General features: G+C 42.2%; 1 protein-coding gene across 5 annotated transcripts in view; it reads left to right on the plus strand.

Moving 5' to 3' along the window:
* Positions 1 to 20967, plus strand: part of BACH2 (BTB domain and CNC homolog 2) — a 190011-nt gene that overhangs the window by 98164 nt on the left and 70880 nt on the right. For 3 of the 5 annotated variants that reach the window (XM_032683381.1, XM_032683380.1, XM_032683382.1), the window contains 2 exons: positions 8685 to 8832; positions 13821 to 13982. In XM_032683381.1, coding sequence (XP_032539272.1) covers positions 13969 to 13982 — 14 coding nt within the window. In that variant the 5' untranslated portion in view covers positions 8685 to 8832; positions 13821 to 13968. The remainder of the gene's footprint in view (positions 1 to 8684; positions 8833 to 13820; positions 13983 to 20967) is intronic. The other 2 variants (XM_032683383.1, XM_032683384.1) reach the window with 1 other exon arrangement.

Below are 20967 nucleotides of genomic sequence, written 5' to 3' on the forward strand. Positions count from 1 at the left end.
ATCCCTATAAGTGGACTCATTGCCTGTGATGCTGCCTGATTCTCTCACGGCTTGGAGTGGAAGTTGGTGGAAGTATTAGGCAGGATGGGATGTTGTAGTATTTGAGTTAATGTAATACTGAGGAAGAAAACTAGGAGAATTGAGTGGAGTAACTCAACCACTTATCACCCAGTGCATAGGTTATATATATATATATGTATTCCACAGTGGGCTATCTGGCTGCTCTGGCACCAAACACTCATTGTTTTGAGGCTAGCTGCTCCCCAGCTTAGCCTGGAGAGGCTGTGGTGGTCACAGCCCCTCTGTTTTTAAGGAAATAGCCCTCTGTGGGGAGAGAGCAGAAGGGGTCATGAGTGTTTTTGTGTTAATAGTGGTAGTCTTGCTGCAAAAAAACTTAAAAATCAGCATATTGGATGATAGGTAGCAGCATTCTGGTCCTCATTGCACACCTTTCCTCTCTGCTGGCATCTGAGTACCTCCTGCTCATACTTGAGAGCGAGTCTGGATGCTTTGGACTTGTCACGCAGCCTTAGACAGCATAAGAACTGCTTTCCTGGAAGCTGTAGTGTGGTCTGAGGCCCACTAGTGTAAATCATGGTGGAGTAAGACAAAGTAATAGATGCGTTTAAGGGACTTGCAATTCCCACGGCAAGGCTGGTAAAGTAGAGCTTCTTTCAAAGAGAAGGCGGTTTGATGATTTTCCTTAAATACTGTTTACCTAAATAAACAAATATAAATAAATAATGCATATTCATGACTTTGACTAGAGTAAGTAATGTTGAAATGTTTACCTCTCCTGAGGATAATTTTTAAGGGTGGGGTGCAGCAATTAATAATAAAACATTTAGATGAGATTACGGAATATTCTGATTGGAACAGTAAACATTATGCTAGAAATAAAAGCACATAAACTGTCTTGAATAAAAAAAAATAAATAAATGCTATGCTGTCTGAAGTAACACACTGAATAGAAGCAGTTTGGGTGAAGGGGCTGTGGCCTTGGAGCTCTTTAATATCACAGGGACGCTTCTTCAGTCTAAGAAGCATAGCTGTGGAAGAAAGTCCATCATTTCCAGTCTGGAAAAAAACTATACAAATATTGGCATCCACACAGATTGGTGTGGCAGAAGCAACACCTGTCAGCACTACTTTGAGGCTTGGGTCTGTTGATTCTTAAGCCATGTATTTCACCTGTTTATATCAGTAGTAAACAAAACCTTCATTTGCATTGTGAACCTCCTCCCCCTCTATTTTGCACATTCCTTTGAATGAAATTCTTTGCTCAGCTGAGAGTTTGAAATTTGAACTCATCCTTTCATGTCTTTTGGCTATGGTTCCTTATCTGGTTAATCAGCTCAAAGAGAGCCAGTGATGTGTTCAAAGATTTCTGTGACAGCTGCATACCATTAGGCTGAATGATTAAAAAACCCCCATAATTGTAGTTCAGCGCAGTAAATACAGATTGGTCTTTCAGTTTAACATACGGTATCAAGCAAACTGAGCCTCTGACAAGAGACCTGCTGCTTAACCCTGTGCAGACCAAGCTGGTCTGCCCCATAGCCCCACCTGCCTCCAGCTATTTCAGATCAGCAGAGGAGTGCGATCGAGCGATACGGTGTATCTGCCCTGCTGCACTAGGTTGGGCACGAAAAAGAAAACAGAAGATGGGCAGAAAGTAGGTAGAAGCACTGAGGTAACCTGTAGGGTCAGTAGCCTCAAAGCCCCTCATGCAAATAGGGTGGGCTCTCCTTGCTCATTGAGGTGTCTCTCTGCAAACTGCTGTTCTCTGTGAACCATTTTCTAACTTGGGCGTCTTTTGGAGAAGAAGGCTTCCAGACTTCATCTAAACCAAATTGGTTCCTTGTAAGGTAGCATCAGAAGTGTTGGGGCACTCACTGGTGCCTCACAAACCCCATGTGCTTCTGGCACGTGTGCCCTGGATGCCCTCTCATCTAGAAACTGAAAAGCGGCTTTGCTTTGGCTGGAAATGCGGTCTTACTATTAGATGTGGTGGAGTCTTTGCTTATGTCAGTTGCTAGTGGAAGTCCTTGGCTGTTCTCTGCAACAGAGAAAGTTGTCAAGTAACAAGTACTGATGGATGGGCTGCCTTGTTCCCAGCACAGATGGAGAGAGTTGACAAAGTCCAGTTGACTTTGGTCCTTATGAAGCATCTTCTCAGCTGCTTCTGGCTGATAAATTTCCTCAACCACATTTTGTTTCTCACTGCAGTGAATAATCCTTTTCCCTGAAGCATCTGCCTGCTCTGCAGGATCTGTGAGTGGTGTCTGTAGCCCAGAAGACGAAGGTGCTGATGGTGGCATAAAGTGTCTTGTTGGTCTGTCTCTCCTGTAGCAGAGGGGTGTGGTTTTAAAAGCATGGTGCATTTTCCCCATTGAAAGAATCTTTCTGGATTCACCTCAGAAAAACTTCTGTGGAGCAGACAGATTCACCTTCATCTTCACCTTTCTTTTTTTCACAAGGGTTTCTGGAAGTTTCAGCTGCACGCCTTATGGCCAAACCAGCAGGAGCAAGGCAACCAGAGCCTCAGCGGTGTCTTGCAGGTTGAGAACATGTTGCACACATGGAGTGCACAGAACAGTAAACCCGATATCAGATCACAACTAATTATCTGTGTATAAAAATTCCCCTGCTTGCCGTTTTGCCGTTAGAGGCTCACTGGTAAGATTCATGACTCTGGCTAAAATGAAGTACCATTTCCTTTTTCTCAGCATTACTGTGCGTGGCCTCTCTGGCTTTTCTTGTTAAACAGACTAGAGTTCACCCAAAACAGAATGTATTTTTGAAGCTCTTTCCCACCAACATTCTGCTTCTTTTTATATTTCTAACAACCACTGAAGGATACCCACAAAACGTTTTCAGGTCTTTTGACTTTACCCTGCTTGGGGCGAGGGTGAAGACAGAGACGCTAAGAGGCAGCTCCTTCATGGGAGGTGCAGTGTTTGCCCACTCTCAGCCCCACCACAGCTTGTGCAGACTTAGAGTAACTGCGTACATCCATCCGCATGGGCTCCCTCTTCATAGTTGGATGTGCAACTGTTGTATCCAGGATTTACATGAGCTAAAGGATAATTTCCTCACTTCATGCTATAACTTGGGGGACCAGCGGTACAACTTGGAGAAAAGTTGTATTTCTCCTGTCCTCATGTTGCACATACATGTCCTTTTTTCACAGGCTGATGAAAATGAGACCAGTGACTGAACTTTCTGAACTGCATGGCTGACTTCACCCTGAATCACCTGAAAATTAGTTTGTGTGATGTTGTAAGACAGTAGGGGTTTTTTCCTGAGTACAGAGTTAAAAAGGGAGCAAGTTGAGCTGCTGCCATCTCTCCCAGTTGCAGTTAGACATAGTTATTTTTGTATTAAAGCTTGGAGGAAAACCGGTAGAAATGCCACATAAACCTTCCCAAAATAAACATTTGTGTTAATACTTAAATATTGTTCATCTTTCACAGCATTTACTTATCTGTTTCCCACATGCTGAACCTTATGGGAAGTTTTTGTGGTTGACTGTGGCCTGTTCTTTCATTCTGTATGTTAACTGTTTTCGCAATTTGCATTTTTTAAAAGCAGTCAGCAGTAAAAGTCTGACTGTGATAATCATTCAACACGGGAACATCCTTTCAGCATGGCAGGGCAGGGGTGTGTTGTCATGGTTCACATGTGTTGGGGCAGGAGTCTTGGAGAATAAACCCAGTGAGCTGCATCATTCTGTGCTGCCCTGGGAAGCATCCTTGTCTGAGAGACCCAGCGCTGGCTATTCCGGTATCATCTTCTGAGATGCCAGGCTCAGGAACAGCAGTTTCATCCTTGTCACCGAACCATCTCGTTTTCTCCTGTTTGCACGTGTGTTAACCAAGTTCTCCAGCCCTTAAGGAAAAATAAGCCAGATATGTGAATTTTCATCAGATCGGACACAAAGTATTAGGCTGTGACTTTTGCTGTCTGCTGGTTTTACTGCATGGGGTATAAATACTCATATCATGTAATAATGTTGTTGTTGGGGGGGTGACTCTTTCATGAGTCATACCCCCAAGATAAAATGTTTTCAGTGGTGACTTTAAGTCAAGTATATTCCAATGAGAAAGTAATTCAGGTTTTACATAAAAAGATTTACAAGTTCCTATGGTGATACTCTTGAACTACAGACGTATGGCTCTCCTAGACCATCCTGGCTGATGTGTTGCAGAGCTAACTGCAACCAGAGGAGAAGCAGGGGTGGAAAATTCCCCCTATGCACATCCTCCAGCTCCTCTGAAGGTTTTCTATTTAAGTCTAGTTAGTTTGGTTTAGTGTAGCTCAGGAAAACCCAGTTTGCAGACCCCTGAGCACTTCCCTGGCCGGCACAGGGCAGCAGCAGCCAGCAGCCTGCAGCCAGCCAGTGATGGTTGTCTTGATGCTTCTCTTGATGACTTCAGTCATGGTTTCTAGCCAGACTGGTTCCTCATGTTGTTTTGCCATTATCTGAGGGAACAGCTCAATCTCATCTCCTCTGATTGTCGGCGCAGCTCACCCAGATGGGGACCACTGCAGAGCTGGTCCTCGCAATCCTGGGATGGGTACCTCCCTGTTTCTCGTCCATACGTCCTTGGTTGTGCTGGTCTTCTGCATCCCACCTCTGGACACCAGGGAAAAAGCTGCTCTCCCCTCCCAACTCCTGGTTTTGCCTGCCCCTGGGTAAACGGTGCATGTGGGAACAAGCAGGAGTGATGGATGAGCATGTTCCTTCCCTTTGGAATAACCAAACTGGTTATTATGAGGAAATTAAATGCACTGAGGGTGAAGCAGACCATGTATCTTTTCTGACATAGGTATCGATATCATCTTGGGTTTAATTTACAGATTTCAGGGAGAGATCACACACTAGATGTCAGAAGCACTGCAAATGCCTTCTCAGCCTCAGGCGACCCTTCAAGCAGTTGTAAGTTACAAATGTTCCAATGAAGCTATTTCACATAGAAAGAAATATTCTTCAGCTTCACTCAAAAACTCACAAAATGTAAAGAAAACGTTTGGTAATCTGTGATGGTATTGCATGTAGCAAACCGGGATCCTTGACTTCACTGGTACCGGTTTCTGCAGACATTTGTTTGTGAAACATCATTGCACTCCACCAAGTGCGGCACTGCTTCAGAAAATACTAGCTCTTTTTGCACACCTGTGCTCACTTCTTCTTGCTCGCAGGTGTGCAACCTTCCTTAAATTTTATTTCTTCTCCTGTCCACATATGAGAGAAGCTCACCAACTTTTCTTGTTGTATGGGTTCGCTTTACTTAGCCCTAATTTTACCTGCCTGTAATGAACATTGGGATAAACACTGTGTATTTGTTGCATTTGTGTATCTATTGCTCACCTCTGTCATTGCCCACCCAGCTTCTCCAGTTTTCTTGGGCAGGACTACACGAATTTCTGTGTCTGAAACATCTGAGTAATACCCAGGCACATTCATTGTGCTCTTCTCACCTTTCTTGGTTTGTTCATTGCAAACTGAAGAGCTTACCAGTTTTCCTCCTCTCAAGCATTAAAGCCCTATTAAAAACAAACCCTCTCTTTGAAATGTTCTCTCCATATGACAGAAATCCAAACTGGAAGATGTTTTATTGCTTTTTCAACTTCATGCATTCTTCTTCCAGTTTGATTGTCTGATGTGTCTTCCTTTACATTTGCATTCCTTAATGCTAATTTCAGCTGCCAAGCAATGCTGGAAGCCATGAGAAAGGAGGAAAGGTTCAAAAATGTGCAAGAGGTTGTTAAACAATATAAGTTTAAAAAGACCAGAAAATTTTATAGTATCCAGTTTGAAGTATTGTTACTTTTCTAGATTTCTCTGCATAGTGTTAAGGCAGATGCTTGTTTTTAAAATAAATATGAGTTTTTCTTGCAACCTCCAAGACTCCAGGAGCTGGGTCTTCAGGTTGGCATAGAATGATGATTTTGTGGCCTCTCATGATCCTGTAACTGAAGACCCACGTGTGCAGGTCTGTGCTGAGCGCTGAGACCTTGAGGTGAGCAAACCTTGAAGCAGAGAGTGCATCTTCCCCTGCCTAAGATCTGGCTCTTCCCAATGCTGTAAACCTGGCCGATCAGCATGTTAAACTGCTGAAACTCCTCTTCAGTAGATGCACTGTTGGCTCTTCATATAAGCTCAATTTTCATGTATTGCTATAAGTTTGCAGCTGTAACAGCAGTTTTGCCTTTAATAATTTGCCTGTTTCGGAAAGTCCTTTATTGAATGGAAAGCATGAAGAACCCCTCGTGTTGAGCGTAGGCGGGGGTTAGGTTTCATTCTACCCTAAACTGACCCCTGGGCAGAGAGATTCCTGCTTTAGTCTTTTAGATCATGTGTAAAACCTGATGCTGGCTGGATCATCACACATAGGGCAAGAATATCTGGGGAACATGGGGCGAGATATGGAGTGAGACATTTGCAGAAGGGAATGAAATGCTTGGGATGCAGCCTCATGCTTTCTACAGCAGTGAACATCAATCAGCCCTTCTCAGAAAAGCTTCAGTGGTGCTGAAAGTCTTCTCTTCCCCCTCCTTTTTTTTTCTGTTTTCCTGTTCCCCAGTTCTGTTTATTCTCCTTTCCTTCTGATATGCTGGGGCAAGTGCAATTTTAGCTCAGAAAACTACCTTGTCCTTGAAAACACAGAACCTTCCCTGGTTTCATTCTTTTGGCCATTGAGTAAGCAACAGTTATTTTTGTTCTACTAGTGATTTATGACTGAACAGAGTTTATATTTTTAGTTTTATAGGCAATTTAGGTAATGTGTATTTGTGACCATAAATATTTGGCACTCTTCTGACAATGAACATTATACCCAATTGGAGAAAACTATATGAACTGAAGAGACATAAGCATTATGTTCCTAGCATAGCCTCATGAGTCTTTTCAAGCACCCAATTAGGTTTTCCTTAAAGATAGCAATATTTTGAGCATCTGTTGGTAAATCATCTAGGAGGGTGCCATCCAGAAGAAATAATCTACTTTTCATAAGTGAACCAATTCTCTTGGAGTAGAATGCTGTAGGATCAGTGCTCAGAAAATATTGAACTTTTTTACCAGGAACAGTATAGAAAAAACAACAACCAAATCTCTCTCATTTGCACTGTTTTTTATTATTTTTTTTACTTTTTTATGGAGTCCTAAATAACCATTAGTCATAAATAGACATAGTAGACATGTCTTGAGAAATCAGAACTTTTACTGAAGAGTTCATTTTGCAAATTTTGGAAAAATAATAGTAGTTTTTTAAAAAAAATCTAAATTTTTGGGGTTTATCCCCCTTCATCTAGCTTTAGTTTGTGGTAATTCTGCAGACACAGCCTTTGCAGTGATCCTGGTAAGATAGATACATGCCACTGCTTGTTCTGCTGCTGTCCCCTTCAGTTCAAAAGAAAACCATCTTCCTTTCCACTCCCATTTGCCAACTTCACTCAAGTAAATAGTACTTAAGTATTCAAATGTTTTTTACCAGGAAAACAGTAAAGTGTTGGGCACTGGCAACTTGAAAACCCCTGTAGCTTAAAAATAATTACTTCTCCTTCCACAAGTATTTCCTCCTCAACTACTTCAGAGTGTGACCGCTTCCTTCATAGATGGGGGAAGCCTTTTCCGGAGTCTGGGATTGGGATTGTGTGTTGTGTGGGATCTGGGCGGTGCAGTGATGCTAGGACTCGGGTGCTGGGGGGTTCACCTCCCCTTTCCAGACCCATGGCCCCAGCCCTGCTCTCACTAGCTCTCCCCATCCTGGAGTACCTCCCCTCCAGGGACTGAGCCCTGAGCCCCTGGCACGGCTGTGGCAGCACAGTGAATTTGCTGTGGGCAGATGAACGCTTTATTCTCTCTCCGGTTTTCTTTTGACATGGCATGACAGGTAGCTTTGCTTTAGGGTGGCTGGAGGAATATGACACACATTGCATTAACCCAGGGATACCAAACTGTGCTGATGGTGCTTCTTCTCTGAAGCTCCCCAGAAAAAGCAGAAAAAAAGTAACAAATTTCATGTTTGATAAAATCAAAGCTTTGACAAAAGCCAGTATTAATTATTTTTTAAAGTCAGCTTGATAATTTTGCTGGTTTTGTTAGAACACCTTTCTGGTGTGATGTGCAGTTTCATAGACCACAGGGAGATTTAGGTTGAGCTTTAAAGCTTATCTATTTCTAATCCCCCTGCCACAGGCAGGGACACCTTCCACTAGATCAGGCTGCTCAAAGCCCCATCCAACCTGGCCTTGAACACTTCAGGGATGGAGCATCCACAACTTCTCTGGGCAACCTGTTCCACTGCTTCACCACCCTCACAGTAAAGAAGTCCTTAGTATGTATGCATAAGTATGCACATACCTATGGTATGATCTGGTAGAATAATCACAGAAGTGTTAGTTTATCTGTTCTGCAGTTCTTCTCAGGGGCCTCATATTTCTGGGCACTATATGAATGCAAGGAAAACAGTCTTTGTTGCACAGTATCTACAGCTTAAAGGTTGGAGGAGGTATGTAATGGGCATAATCTAATCATCATGTTTGACATAAAGACCTTCTGTGTTTAAAAAAAAAGGCATCACAACTTTTTTTTTCTAGAATTAAAAGGAAAAAACAAAGAGGGGTTTATGAAGATTCAGTGCTTGATTTTTTTAATGCCTGATTTTATTTTATTTTAGGTTGCTACAACTGAGTTGCCAGAACATTGGCCTACAGAACTTTGGAGGGTCACTTAATGGATTGCTGCAGCCTCTTAATTTCTCCATTGATCCTCTTCCCTGCATCGTGAGAACATTTTAGCCAGCACAGAACCTAGAAAAGTTACATGTAAGTCATGATTCCAATTCCTTTCTATTTAAAGAAAAAAATGAAAGAAAAAAAGAGAAGAAAAGGTCTTGGGGAGTCAAGGTGGAGGCAGTAAATATCACACTTGATAAAAACACTGTAAAAGCTGTAATTCAACTGCAAACATTAGGTGGTGAATAAATTGCTATTGGAGTAGTTACTTGTCTTTTTAATGTAGATAGTGATTGTCATTTTGAAGGCTTTTCTAAGTGTTCTGCTACAACAGTAAACCACAGTAGTTCTTAAAATAGCTCTCTTTACCCCATTGCTCTAACTACACTTTGTTTTTCTCTGCAACTGGCTAAGTGTGTGTAGACCTACCTTGGTGTGCTGTTCCAAAGCTGCACGTGCTCCACATGAGTTTGGAGGCTATCATTTGCCCAGCAGGACTGCAGGCATCCCTGTATTTCTGCCATAATAAAATCCATATCCTTTTCCTTTGGGGTTCCCAGAATACTTCCCTCAGAGGAGCCCTGATGTTGCTTCCTCTTCCAGCCTGCTGCCTCAAAAGGCTCTGTAAGCATCAATAGCACCTTCATTGCCACCTTCAGCAACTTCCAGGTGGAATTAGGTGCTCCATCTAATTCCAGTTGTAGCAAGGTGGATAGAGCTGTGCACAGATCTTCGAGGGACAGAGGAGATTGAGGGGACTGCAGATTCCTTCCTGTCTTCTCAGTCCGTGTTGTAGTTCCCAGTGCATGTTGTGCTTTGATTTTTCTCTCAGGATGGGGAGGGACTGTGGTGCTGTGCGCATATTTCATCCCCCTTCCCGTAATGGCTGAGTCCTCCTCTTAAACCTTGCATAGCATCAGCCTGACATGGAATTGGTGGGCTATTCTAGAGGAGAGAAATTGGTTTGACCCTTTGTAATTTGTTGGAAGTTCTAACCCTAATTCTGTGTTCTGAGGTGGAAGAAGCTTCTGGACCATTATAAGGATGGCATGGATGTGGTGATCTGTGCTGTCTGGAGGGTGGTGTAACCCAGAGCTGCCAAGTTCAGGACAAGGCTTGAGCACAACTTAATTTCATTGATTTTTAAAACAAAACCAAATCTCCTTGTGGTTAAGAGGTTTTTATCTTTGAGATGGTGGTGTAGAACAGCGTGGCAAAAGGAGATAATACAGAATTCTTATTCACAGTGTGGCACAATGGCCCTTGTTTGTTCACTGCAGTAACAAATTCATACAATGCAGTTTAATCAGAACAGGGCAGTGAAGCTGACCACAGCACTCCTTGCTGGTCAGTTTTTCTTGAATGCTTAGTAACACCACTTTTAGTCTTCGGAACTGATTTGTAATACTACTTCTAAAAACCTGTGAGTGTTTTGAAACTGAAGCACTTACATTAGAAGTATACCTTCATTTGAGGTGCTTTTATTTGCTTATGGGACAATAAAAGATTTATTTAAAACAAAAGTCTTTTGCAAAAGGAGGATAGTGTTTTAAAGAGAAGGAAAATTTTTTTCTGGTGTGACGAGCAAAAATAATGGTGAAGAAGTAGGCAGTGGAGAAAGTCTGGATAGAAATCGACTGTCAAAGAGGCCTTACAAGGTGTGGGTTTGATTTTGTTTTCCAAAAAAGGGAGAGTGTTGCCATTTCTTTATGGGCTTGGCAGTATATGGTGCAGTTATTAATCAAATCCGCAATAGCAGGAATCATCTGACTACAGGAAGATTTTGGTTCTGTCTTGAAATTTGTTTTTAGTGCTTGTCTTAAGGGAAGAAAACTTGAAAATATGAGTTGTAACAGCTAGGCAGGCAGAAATAACTTGTTCATTAGTCCTGCTTAGCACTGTTCCCATGAGGTTTGGAAGCCTTATTCACAATTTTTTGCAGGCTTTTGAAAAGCTTATCATTAGGCATCTTGTAAATTCAGTATTAAAAACACTTCCAGAGAAACAAACTTTAAAAATATCATCCTTGTTAGGGACTTGAAAAAGCAGCCAGAAATTGAGTAGACATAAATGGGGAAAAAAACCCTCTCTCTCATTCCAAGAGGTGCATAGGAAGTTTTGTCTTACTTCTTATTCTGCTACAAATAATCAGACATCTCCATTTCCAGCAGTAAAATTGGGTCTGACGACTGAATGAACTTGAAAACCAGTGTAAGGATATAGGAGCCATCGTCAAATATGTGCTTTCCTTACCTTTTTTTTCCTTTGGGTTTATTTTTTTCTTTCTCTTTTAAGTGTGGTTGTGTGGTATGCATCATTTTTAAAACATGATGTGTGCTCTAACTCCTAGAAAACACAAGCATCACCTCCCAGGTTGTTGGCTGCGGTGGCACCTGTTGTGTGTGCGGACCTGTGCCAGCACAGGCAGATGCGAGGGCAAGCTGCTGGCTGCTTATTTGATTTCTCAGTGTTTCCCACTGTCTGGCTATTTTTGATGACAGACTCTGCTTGTAACAATTACCTTGTTATAGCAATTTCCGTAGAAAGAAGTGAACTTTCCCTTGTTAATTAGCCCTGCTGGAAAGAGCAGTTGCACAAGGCTGACCCAGCTGTAACAACTGTGATGTTCTTGCTTTTCCCAGGGTGCGGTGTATTTCATAAACAAGTATGGCTTCCCCCCATTCCTTTATTATTTAGTTTTTATAATACTACTAGAATGCTGATTGATATGATCTCTATAAAAATAGTACTTACTGATGTTTGAATTCAAAGCAGAAAATACCTTCCTTGTTCTGATGGAGCATTTTGAAAAACCCTGTTATGATGCATGTGCCAAGATCCTAAAATAAAACATTTCTCCAGGTCCTCTGGGATTTAATGCTGGGTAGGTTAGACTGAGTGTATTGTAATGAAGGTGTACAGGTTTTGGGGAGAATCTGTACTCTTTGCTGAGCAGCTCTCCATTTGTTATCCCAAATAGTCAGGAATGGCAGAGTACATACAGAGCTTTGCTCTGGGGACGTGGCTGTGCCTTGGAGCAGATGTTGGGGCATGGCTGCTGGCATCCTAGCGGAGACAGGGGGCTATTCCTAGTGGTGACCATGCTCTGTTCACATTTCTTGCTTTGTTTTATGAGTGTGTTTTCCTTTAAAAGAGGCAAAAATAGCATCCCAGTCAATGTCATTCTGCTTCTAATAAATAGACCTCATTGGTACTGCTTATCCAATATTGAAAATTCAGCAAGGTCCAATAAGTACCTTATACAGGATAAAAAAATAAGACAACCCAAAACTCAGAAAACTCTGTACAGCAATTTCATATTTTCTAGGTATGAGTTCTTTGGAGTATTTAAAAAAATTTAGAAAGATTTCTTGAAATATATCCTATGGCCATCTGTAGGCAGATGTAAATAATGAAAAATTTTAATATGCAGGTTTTGATGCTTAAGTGTCTGTCACCCGCCTACCACCACAGCCTGGGAAAAATGTATCTTTTTTTAAATCTGCACTTAAAGGTCAGGTAATTTGACAGACTTAAGAAGGAAATCAGATTTCTGAAGGCAAAATCACATGTCTTTGAACACTGACTTACCGAACACTGCTAGCTGTCAGCACCAAACCCTCTGCCTAAGGGCTGTGGCCATACCTGAGGACATAGTTGGGTTTATCCTACTGGATGTGTGAGATGTGAACCACATCTGCATTTCATGATATTTCTGTTGGAGTGCTGGTTTTATAACAGCAAAGGCATTTTCTTACCCATTTTATGGTACTGGCATATCAGGACTCTGTACCTTGTGTACCAGTGTGTGGAGCATCTCCTGCCTCGGGGACCTTCATGACCTGCAATGGCATCCTGTCCTGGGCATCACGCTCACAACTGCCAAAAAGCACTTTCCTCAGATCTAGGGGAAATCTTCTTTGCCGAGAAATAATCCAGTTACTCCTGCTACCCCAATACCCCCCTCTTGAGGATACATAAAGCCATTGACCATTGCCAACACTGCGTCAGTCCCTCAGTGTGATCGCGTGCTCCTCAGCACCGTTAGTGCCTCTGTACCTGAAACAGACTGCACCCCCAGCACGGGTGGCTGGGGACAGCTTTTGATAAGTGTTTGCTGCAAATATATCTGTTGACTAAATATATTTTTTATTTAGATGTGCATATGCGTGTATATGTAAATTAAACATACATATATATATAAGCTACATATATGTATGTATATATAATGTTTAAATAAAATATTTATCTGGACAAATATAATCAGTATGGTCTGAAAAGCTCCAGTGTAGCTTCACACACAGGTGCTGCGCATGCACATGTGTGTGAGTGGTGAGCCAACGTCCCTTTCTAGAGGTTTCTGACCAAGATTCCCATACCAAAGGCATCCCCATTTGGGTTCACACAGCAACCGTGGGCTGTATGGCCAAGAGGCACATTCTGCCTGTGTTTAGCTGGTAACAACAGAGGAGGATAGTGGTGTTTGTTGAAGCACAGCATGCCATATGAAACCAAATTATTCTGACACCTCTACCCTTGTTGCCATTGACCACAGGTTTGTTTGTTCGTCACCCCGGTGGCACGACAAGCTGCATGGACACGCAGTGTCATTGATCTGTTTACTCAGTGTTTCCCATGTGGTCACCGTGTTGTGGTGAGGACTTTTGTTTTTTGCTGTGGCAGGTGACAGCCCGGGTGTGTGAGTGTGCCAGCCCAAGGGACTGAGTCACAGCCCTCCCTCCGACAAGGGCTGGCAGCACTTCCCCTTATCCAGGGCGGTGAGATGCTGGCCCATCTCTGCAGGACGTACCTGCCCCTACGTTACTTTATTATTTTTTTTTTACAAAGTCTGAGAGATGGTGATGGTAAGACCGACTTTCTCTGTAACCCAAACCAGTGAAAAGTAAAATCCATCTCACCACATCAGTTTTGTTTTCACTGCTGGTTCAACATCTCCCCTCCCTCTGGCAGAACCCTGCACAGTCATTCAGTGCCCGGCTTGGGGGTGGTGTGGTTGTTAGCTCAGTGGTGTATGACCCATTTATTTTCATAATACTTAGATACCCATGCTTCTGCAGCATTCAGCACACAGATCCTGCGACCTAAATCCTCGGCAGAAAAGCACACACCTGATTTCAGCAGCGTGCGTGGAGAGCAGCTGGCTCTGCCCTTGGCTTGTCGGGAGCCGCAGGAAAGTGATGCGCTTTTCGGTCTAGCGGGCAGTTGATGAGCAAGGGCAGGTAAAGGCACATTTTTCTGGTGACAGCATTTTGTCTTCGATGATTTATTTAAATATTGATTGCTAGCTGATAGGACATGTTTCCTGTTATGATGTACAAAGAGTTGAGACATAAAAGCATTGTATTGGATGATTTTCTCTCTGTAACAACTTACAGTTCCAGCGACACCAAGGTGATTAGTGGCGCAAGATTGTTCATTCTCACCGTCCCCAGATATGGCATCACCTATCATCCTGTTGAGTCTGGTTTTAAGATGGACCTTTTTTCCTTTATTTCTTCTTTACTCAGATAGTTAAATTAGTTTTCTGCAGGTTTTCAGATGATAATTATGTTCATACTCATGTTACTTTCTGTAAATGGAAACAATCAGGCATAGGATACACAGGAGAGTAAACTGGCATCATAGTAGACCTGAGAGTTTTAGGTATAAAATTAAAGAGTAATTTGCAAAGTGACTTAAAGTAAAGTGGATTTAAACACAATGAAATCATCCTTGACAGCAATTTGTTTGAAGTTCTTCTACTGTTATGAGTGTAAAGGGATTTTTTTTTAATTGCCAGTTTCTGGGTAGAGTATTCAGCATAATTTCTCACAGGTAAGTGAAGCATTAACTCCTTGTACCTCGGTAGTTTGGGCAGTGGGGGGAGAAACTGAAAGTTAGGGGGAGGCACCTTCTCTACTTCATCATTTGAAAATCAGTCAGGGGTCAGCTAACTTAGAGAAGGACTCTACCAGGTAACTGAGATAAAAAAAAACTATTAAACGTATGAAAACGCAACAGGATCCTGGGCAGTAGATAGCATGCAAATAGCTGTTTGATGTTTAACAGAATGTAATAGCACTCTGGATAAACTGGAGAAAGAGTAACGGCATCCCCTTTTCAAATGAGTTTGTTTTGCATCCCTTGTTCAGATGAGCCATGAGTTTTGGAGTTTTTGCATTTATATACTTTTGTTGTAGGTGTTGGAAGTGTGGGCGGCCATGAAAAAGCAGTGGTTACAATTAAGATTTTCCATTTATTGCCCTTTGTGTACAACTAAAAATAAGATTCAAATGCTTCAGTATTTGTAGAGCAAGCATAATACTTCCCTTAACTCTGATGACTGGCTCGCCTGCAGCTTCGTCTCCGTCTGGTGAGTGAGTCCTAGGCTTAAATGCTTGTAAAAGGGTCTGTGTTGGAAGGGGAGTCAGAGCTTACTTGCAGTGTGATCTGGCTGTGTTAATTCATCAACTTCTTATTTAAAAAAAAAAAAAAAGAAAAAGTAGTTAGGCTTATTGCATAATTAAGAGGTAGTGATGAAAAATTTAGGAAGAATTGTTCTGCTCTCTGGAAAAAGCAGCTTTGGAGAGGATTGAAAGATCTTTAAAGTTAGCCTTTCAAAACTTCACTGGTATACCTGGAACTGTTGATCCAGAACTTCATCTTCTGGCAAAGAAAAATGAAAAAAAGGAAATCTAAACAAATTTGTTGAGCTTAAGAAACAAATTCTAAGGGTTAACTTTTGGCATGTAAAATCCTTTGGTTTCCTCTTTAGGGTGACAGTATTGAAATATGCTGCCTTGGTAGCTTTTCCAGGTAGTTGCACTGGTTCAGAATCCACTAAATTAGTTGCAGTATCTTGAGCTACTTAATCTGTTATGACCACATTAATTGATACGTCAGCTCATGGCCAAGAGAAATATTAAAGAGAGATGTCAGTGTATGCAGGGAAATTCATAGCTTCATGGTGTCAGCTGTGGTGCTGTCCCAGCTACACTCATGAAGTAGCCGTGGCATTTCCAGAGAATGAGTGTGCCTGTGCATGTGCATGTCTAATGTCATTCTTGCAATGGATGGGTAAGAGAGAGCATCTATCCAAGAGCTGCAGGACCAAAGGTAGAGGCTAAATGCTTGCTTTCTGCTGCGTGGCGTCTTCAGCATCATCACTTTCTTGCTTCATGACCTTCCTGACTTCGTCAGGCTTGGCAGAGTAGCAGAGGTGTTGGTCTTGAAAAGCAAGCTGCGTAAGACAATGAGTTTTTGCTCTGAGTAACACCACGTGGTGCGGAGGATGTGGGGTGCTGGGGGCAGTTAGAGGCACATGCGCTTGTTCCATGGACTAGTCACGCTGTCAGTGGTGAGTCTTTCATCAGGCAATATGAAATCCCTTTAAATTTGCTTGGTGTAATCCTCCCCCTTTTCCTAGGAGAGCTCGGTGCCTGTCATTGCTGCCTTACTTTTGCCTTTTTGCTGAAACATGCCTTTTTGGTTTTATATCTGCGCCTGCCCGTTGGACCAACCTGGATACAAAGTACGAACAGCAAGAGAGCTAATGCAGCAATCAAGACTTTAAATATTTCAGGTGGGAACAGACCAAACTTTAGCAATAATTAGTTTCCCCCACGGGGGTTGCTGCAGGGAATTATATTACATCTGTTATAATCACCCGCATGTCTCAGTCGTGTGGGTGACCAGATGCTGACAAGCAGCGTAATTGTTTGTTGTAATATTTTTCTGTGGAATTTTCTCTTTCCGGTACAGTTGTAGAGATGATTTTTTTTCTCCCCGCCTGCCCTTTTTTTTCTACTGCTGTGCCTGCTGCAGGTGAGTTCAAACCTGATGGCTTTGAAGATAACAGCAAGAGAGAGTGCAGCATGTGTGTCATGTGGCAGCGGCACTCACGCCGCTCACTGCGGCTGCACTTTCCAGCTGGATGAGACATGCTGGTCTCTTCCAGAGGTGTCACCACACAGGCTATTTTTAGAGATGGCATATAGGGCGCATTGTGCAACTATCAGTACCCACTGCTGGGCTCTTCATTTTTTCCCTTGTATGGTGATGAGGTTTTTAAGGTGTTTAGCTTTCTCTTGAAGAGGTGGAAGGATCTCTTTTTTAACTACTTGTAGAACTGCTCCAGGGAATCTGTGAAGTTATGTTTTCTGTACACAGTTTGAAGGGAACAGTCCTGCGTGTGGCCACTAAGTTAGGAATAGTGTAAGTGACCCAAACAACATGGTTGAGATTTTCAGCTGAGAAGCTCTAACAACCTATTGGGTTGCAGAGCAGAACTGGTACCTCAGGAAACCCCCAGCTTGGGGGTTTTTTTAACTTTACCGCAGCAAACAAGCTGCACTCATGCATTTTTACAGTTGTCATAAACTCTTTCTTTGGCTCTCAGTTTCTGGAGTCCTTTGAAGAACCGCCTTGTGCTGTACAGGAGGTCCTGTGGGATGGGATATGGTGCAGCCTCACAGTGAGAGCAGAGCTGGACACAGCAGCGGACTGTTGGCTCATACCTGTTGCTACTGGATGAGCAGAGCTGGCCGGTCACTTACTGCATTGTTCGAATAATGCAAAAACATTAGCAGTGGAGATTTGCTGTAATGGTGTGTTTTAAGTGCATCTTTGCTCTGCCAGCTTCACTTTTAATGCACTCGGTTAAGGAATGCTTTGGAGGTTGCTGCTAATGGATGAATTTCTGAGAAAATTGGAATTTTCAGATAAGATTGACACTTTGGAGTGAGAAATATAAATCTAAGAAGAGTATTTCAGCAGAGGTTTGTAATTAGGAATGAATGGAGGGAATTTGTACGCGCAGTCTGTGGAAGGGCACAATGGAAGGTGAAATTGCACCCTCTGCGCTGAATGAGGGATGAAAGCCAATGTATCAGTGTCATGGCATGACAGTGTAGAGTATAAATGATACTGTCACTGAGTGCTGCAGAAGGTATCATGGGAATTCCACTCCAGTAAATTACATTACTTAGACAGACCTGAAGGCATTGTGTCTGAATGATTGGAGAGAAAAAAAGTTGTCAGCACAAAGCAGAAGATATTATAGAACAACTGACTGCAGGGTTGGAAAGCAGTGTTTTTCTGATGTTTACCATGCAAAGCTTTTCAGATGCTTTTACATTTCTTTTTTGGTTGAATTACAAATGTATTGATGAAGCAACAGTATTTTTTGAGATGGTGTCTGGAGTGGATACCAGCCTGAAGCTAAAGGTTTGAGTATGCATAGCTCCCATTTTTTCATTAGGAATTGGGACTCCTTCAGACTTGAGAAAAATCTAGTCATATGTTCCCAGCTCAAGCAGTGTTTTTATGTGTTGCTTCATTTGACTGAGGACTTGCTTTTTGGGCTGAATTTTGCTTGTGACATAACTCTAGCATAGGTTTGTGGGGAGAGGTGGGTTGTTGCTGTTGTCACTAGCAGCGAGGGGCTGGACTGTGGTGAGCAGCAGCAGATCATGGGACACAAACTTTATGGTGTCATTTAGAGGCATGGTCAGGTCCATGATGTGGGCAGGTAGGAAGGAACATGATGTCACGGTGACAATGCAGCAAAAATCCAGACACTTCAGCCCTTTCAGCATGAATGCACTGATCATGTGTATTCCTCACACTGTTCGGCTTGTTGCCCACCAAACCCCACAGTGATGGTGTTAAGTGGAATAGTTATTTCTGACAATTTTTTCTCTGTAATGACCTATTACACCCCCCCGCACAGGGGCAGTACCTTAGAGATGGGGCTTAACTGCTTCTCTGTCTCTGACTTCACATGCAGACAACACCTGCAAGCTCCTGTAATTTCCTAGTTTGCTCATGGGTGAGACAGCCCAGCTCCCACAGTTCTCCCAAACCGCTGTTCGATGATGAAATGGCTACTCCCCGAAGATGCTACATTTCATTCCTGCAGTACATAATAACCTCTGCCTGTCTTGGGGCTTCTTGTAGAACTTCATCAGACTTTGTCCTGCTTAAAAAGCATATTTTTCCACTTGCCTACCCACAAAAAGCATCACTGAAAGTCCATGCTATAAGTAATGAAAAGGGAGCGGACTTCATTTCTCCTCCCCAAAACTTGATTTTCAGCAAAGCCCACACAAGGCAGGAGGATGGACATGCAGCACAGTTAAATTAGCAGTCCTTCACACAGGCTTCTTTACATGGAGATGCTGATTCAAGTTGTGGGAACATTAACGAGGAAATAGGGTCAAACTGAAAGGTGCTGACTCTAGGAAGGTTGCAGTTTAAATGCTTCCATAGAGGGGATTCAGCCCTTACAGCCTGTAGCTGGAAACCAAAGCATCAAACCCACAGTGTGAAAAAGCAGTCAGGCATCTGTGGAAAAGATGTCCTGTCTGTGATGGGATTCAATAGCAGATAAATTTATTAGTGGGTCCTAATCATAGCCAAAGGTGAGTGGGAGGAAGGAAAGTGTCATTTCCATCTATACTTCCCACATTAGAACTGGTTTGGAGTAGCCCAGGGTGTAGGACTGTGTCTGTCTGTCTGCCTGCCTGGATAAAAAGGGAAATTCAGATGTTGGAGATGTAAAGTTTATCCTTAGACCATCATTGTCATGGGACACTACTATGCCTGCTGAAGCACCTGCTGGTAGAAGTATTGAAAATCTTCTGTCACTCACTTCTCCTGTGATACTTTGTGTCAAAAGCTGGCATTTTGACACATCTCGGTTTTTGCATGTTGGAAAGCAAATGCTTTTTTTTATATTTAGTGTCATTCCTGCAGTCGTGATCAAGCCATGTTTTTAAAATGTGGCTCTTTGTAGTCAAGCCATGGAAGACCCATTAGTTCTCACTACCTTAGCTATTCATATGATGCCATTTTCCTCTTCCCATGCTTGGTCCTACAGCATGAATGCCTTTAACCAGCACCTGGGAAGTCATCATGGCCACTCATGGGAGTGACAGGTGCAAAACTGGACTCTAAATGCTGAAAAGCACCGTGAATGCAAGAGTGGGATAGAGCAGGAGAAGGAATGACCAAACTCTATGCCTTAGGGAAGATTGGGAGACTTACCAGTATTGGTTTAACTGAGAGAGATATTGAGCTTGCTCAGTCAGATTGGTATCCCCCTCGTAAATGTATTTTGTTGTGTAAATGACTCCCTACTGTCCCAGAAAATTATCACTATCTCTTTCTAATCTTATGCACTAGATTTCTAAATGATCGATCTTGGTGCAAGAAAGCTGTTGTTTAGTAAGTGTAGCTTGCTAACAAATCAGTGGTTTAATCTTAATTCTCACTGCTGGTGCTTTTGATAACACAGGGCTACAAAGTTTGACATCGTAGAAACTTCTCTATAAACTGATTTTCTTGCCAAAAAGCCATCTCATTACCATTAATTCCCCTCTTATCATTAGTGTTATTAAACTGCCGATTGATGTGTAAAAACTGCCATTTGCATGAAGTTCACAAAACTGCAGTAAAAGAGACTTTTGTTCTGACTTGGTAGGGAGGGGAAAAAAGCAGCTAAATAACGCTAGTTCTACGGCAGAGATGCTCATATAAAGACATGTTCTGAACAATAAGATCGTTTATCCATGTATGACATAAGTATATAGGAATTTAAATAATGAGAGATCTTGTGAAATGCAGCAAAACGCACACCACTGGTATTGTGAAGTCTCCCTTCTCTAAAGCCCTATTCTCAGGGAAAAGCAGCTTTACTTTTGCTTTGAAAATCCATTATCATAAGCCTTTTTGGAAAAAAGCGTTTGTCTTAATGCAATATTAAAGCAATTTTACACCCTAAGAGCAGCTCTTTCATAAGGTAAAGTGCAGTCCCATGTGTGTATGTAATTGCCATTTATAATACTTTGCACAGCCCTAACTTCCCCAAAATTAAGAAAAACACTAACCTTTCTAGGCTTTCCTTTTCCTAATTGTTTTGTTCTCCCTGTCTTTCTTCCCCAAAATATTCTTTTTTTAAAATCCCTTCTTGGGAGAAAAAAAAAAAAGGCACAGAATGATCTCTGGATTCATTGCAAAACACTGCTTGAAGGAAACATTTTACGAGTTTGGGTTAAAAAGTTTCTGCTTCTTTCAAACTGCATGGGTGACATTGCTATTTTGGGAGACCATGCCATCTGCTTGTTAACCAAAAAGAAGGGAAGATATTCCTAGTTCTAGTATAGATTTTTGGGTTGATTCCACATAAAATTCCCAACTGATCTTCGCTCCTGTTTGCCCCCTCTA

This window comes from Chiroxiphia lanceolata, chromosome 3 (genome assembly GCF_009829145.1).
Source record: "Chiroxiphia lanceolata isolate bChiLan1 chromosome 3, bChiLan1.pri, whole genome shotgun sequence".
Lineage (NCBI taxonomy): Eukaryota > Metazoa > Chordata > Aves > Passeriformes > Pipridae > Chiroxiphia > Chiroxiphia lanceolata.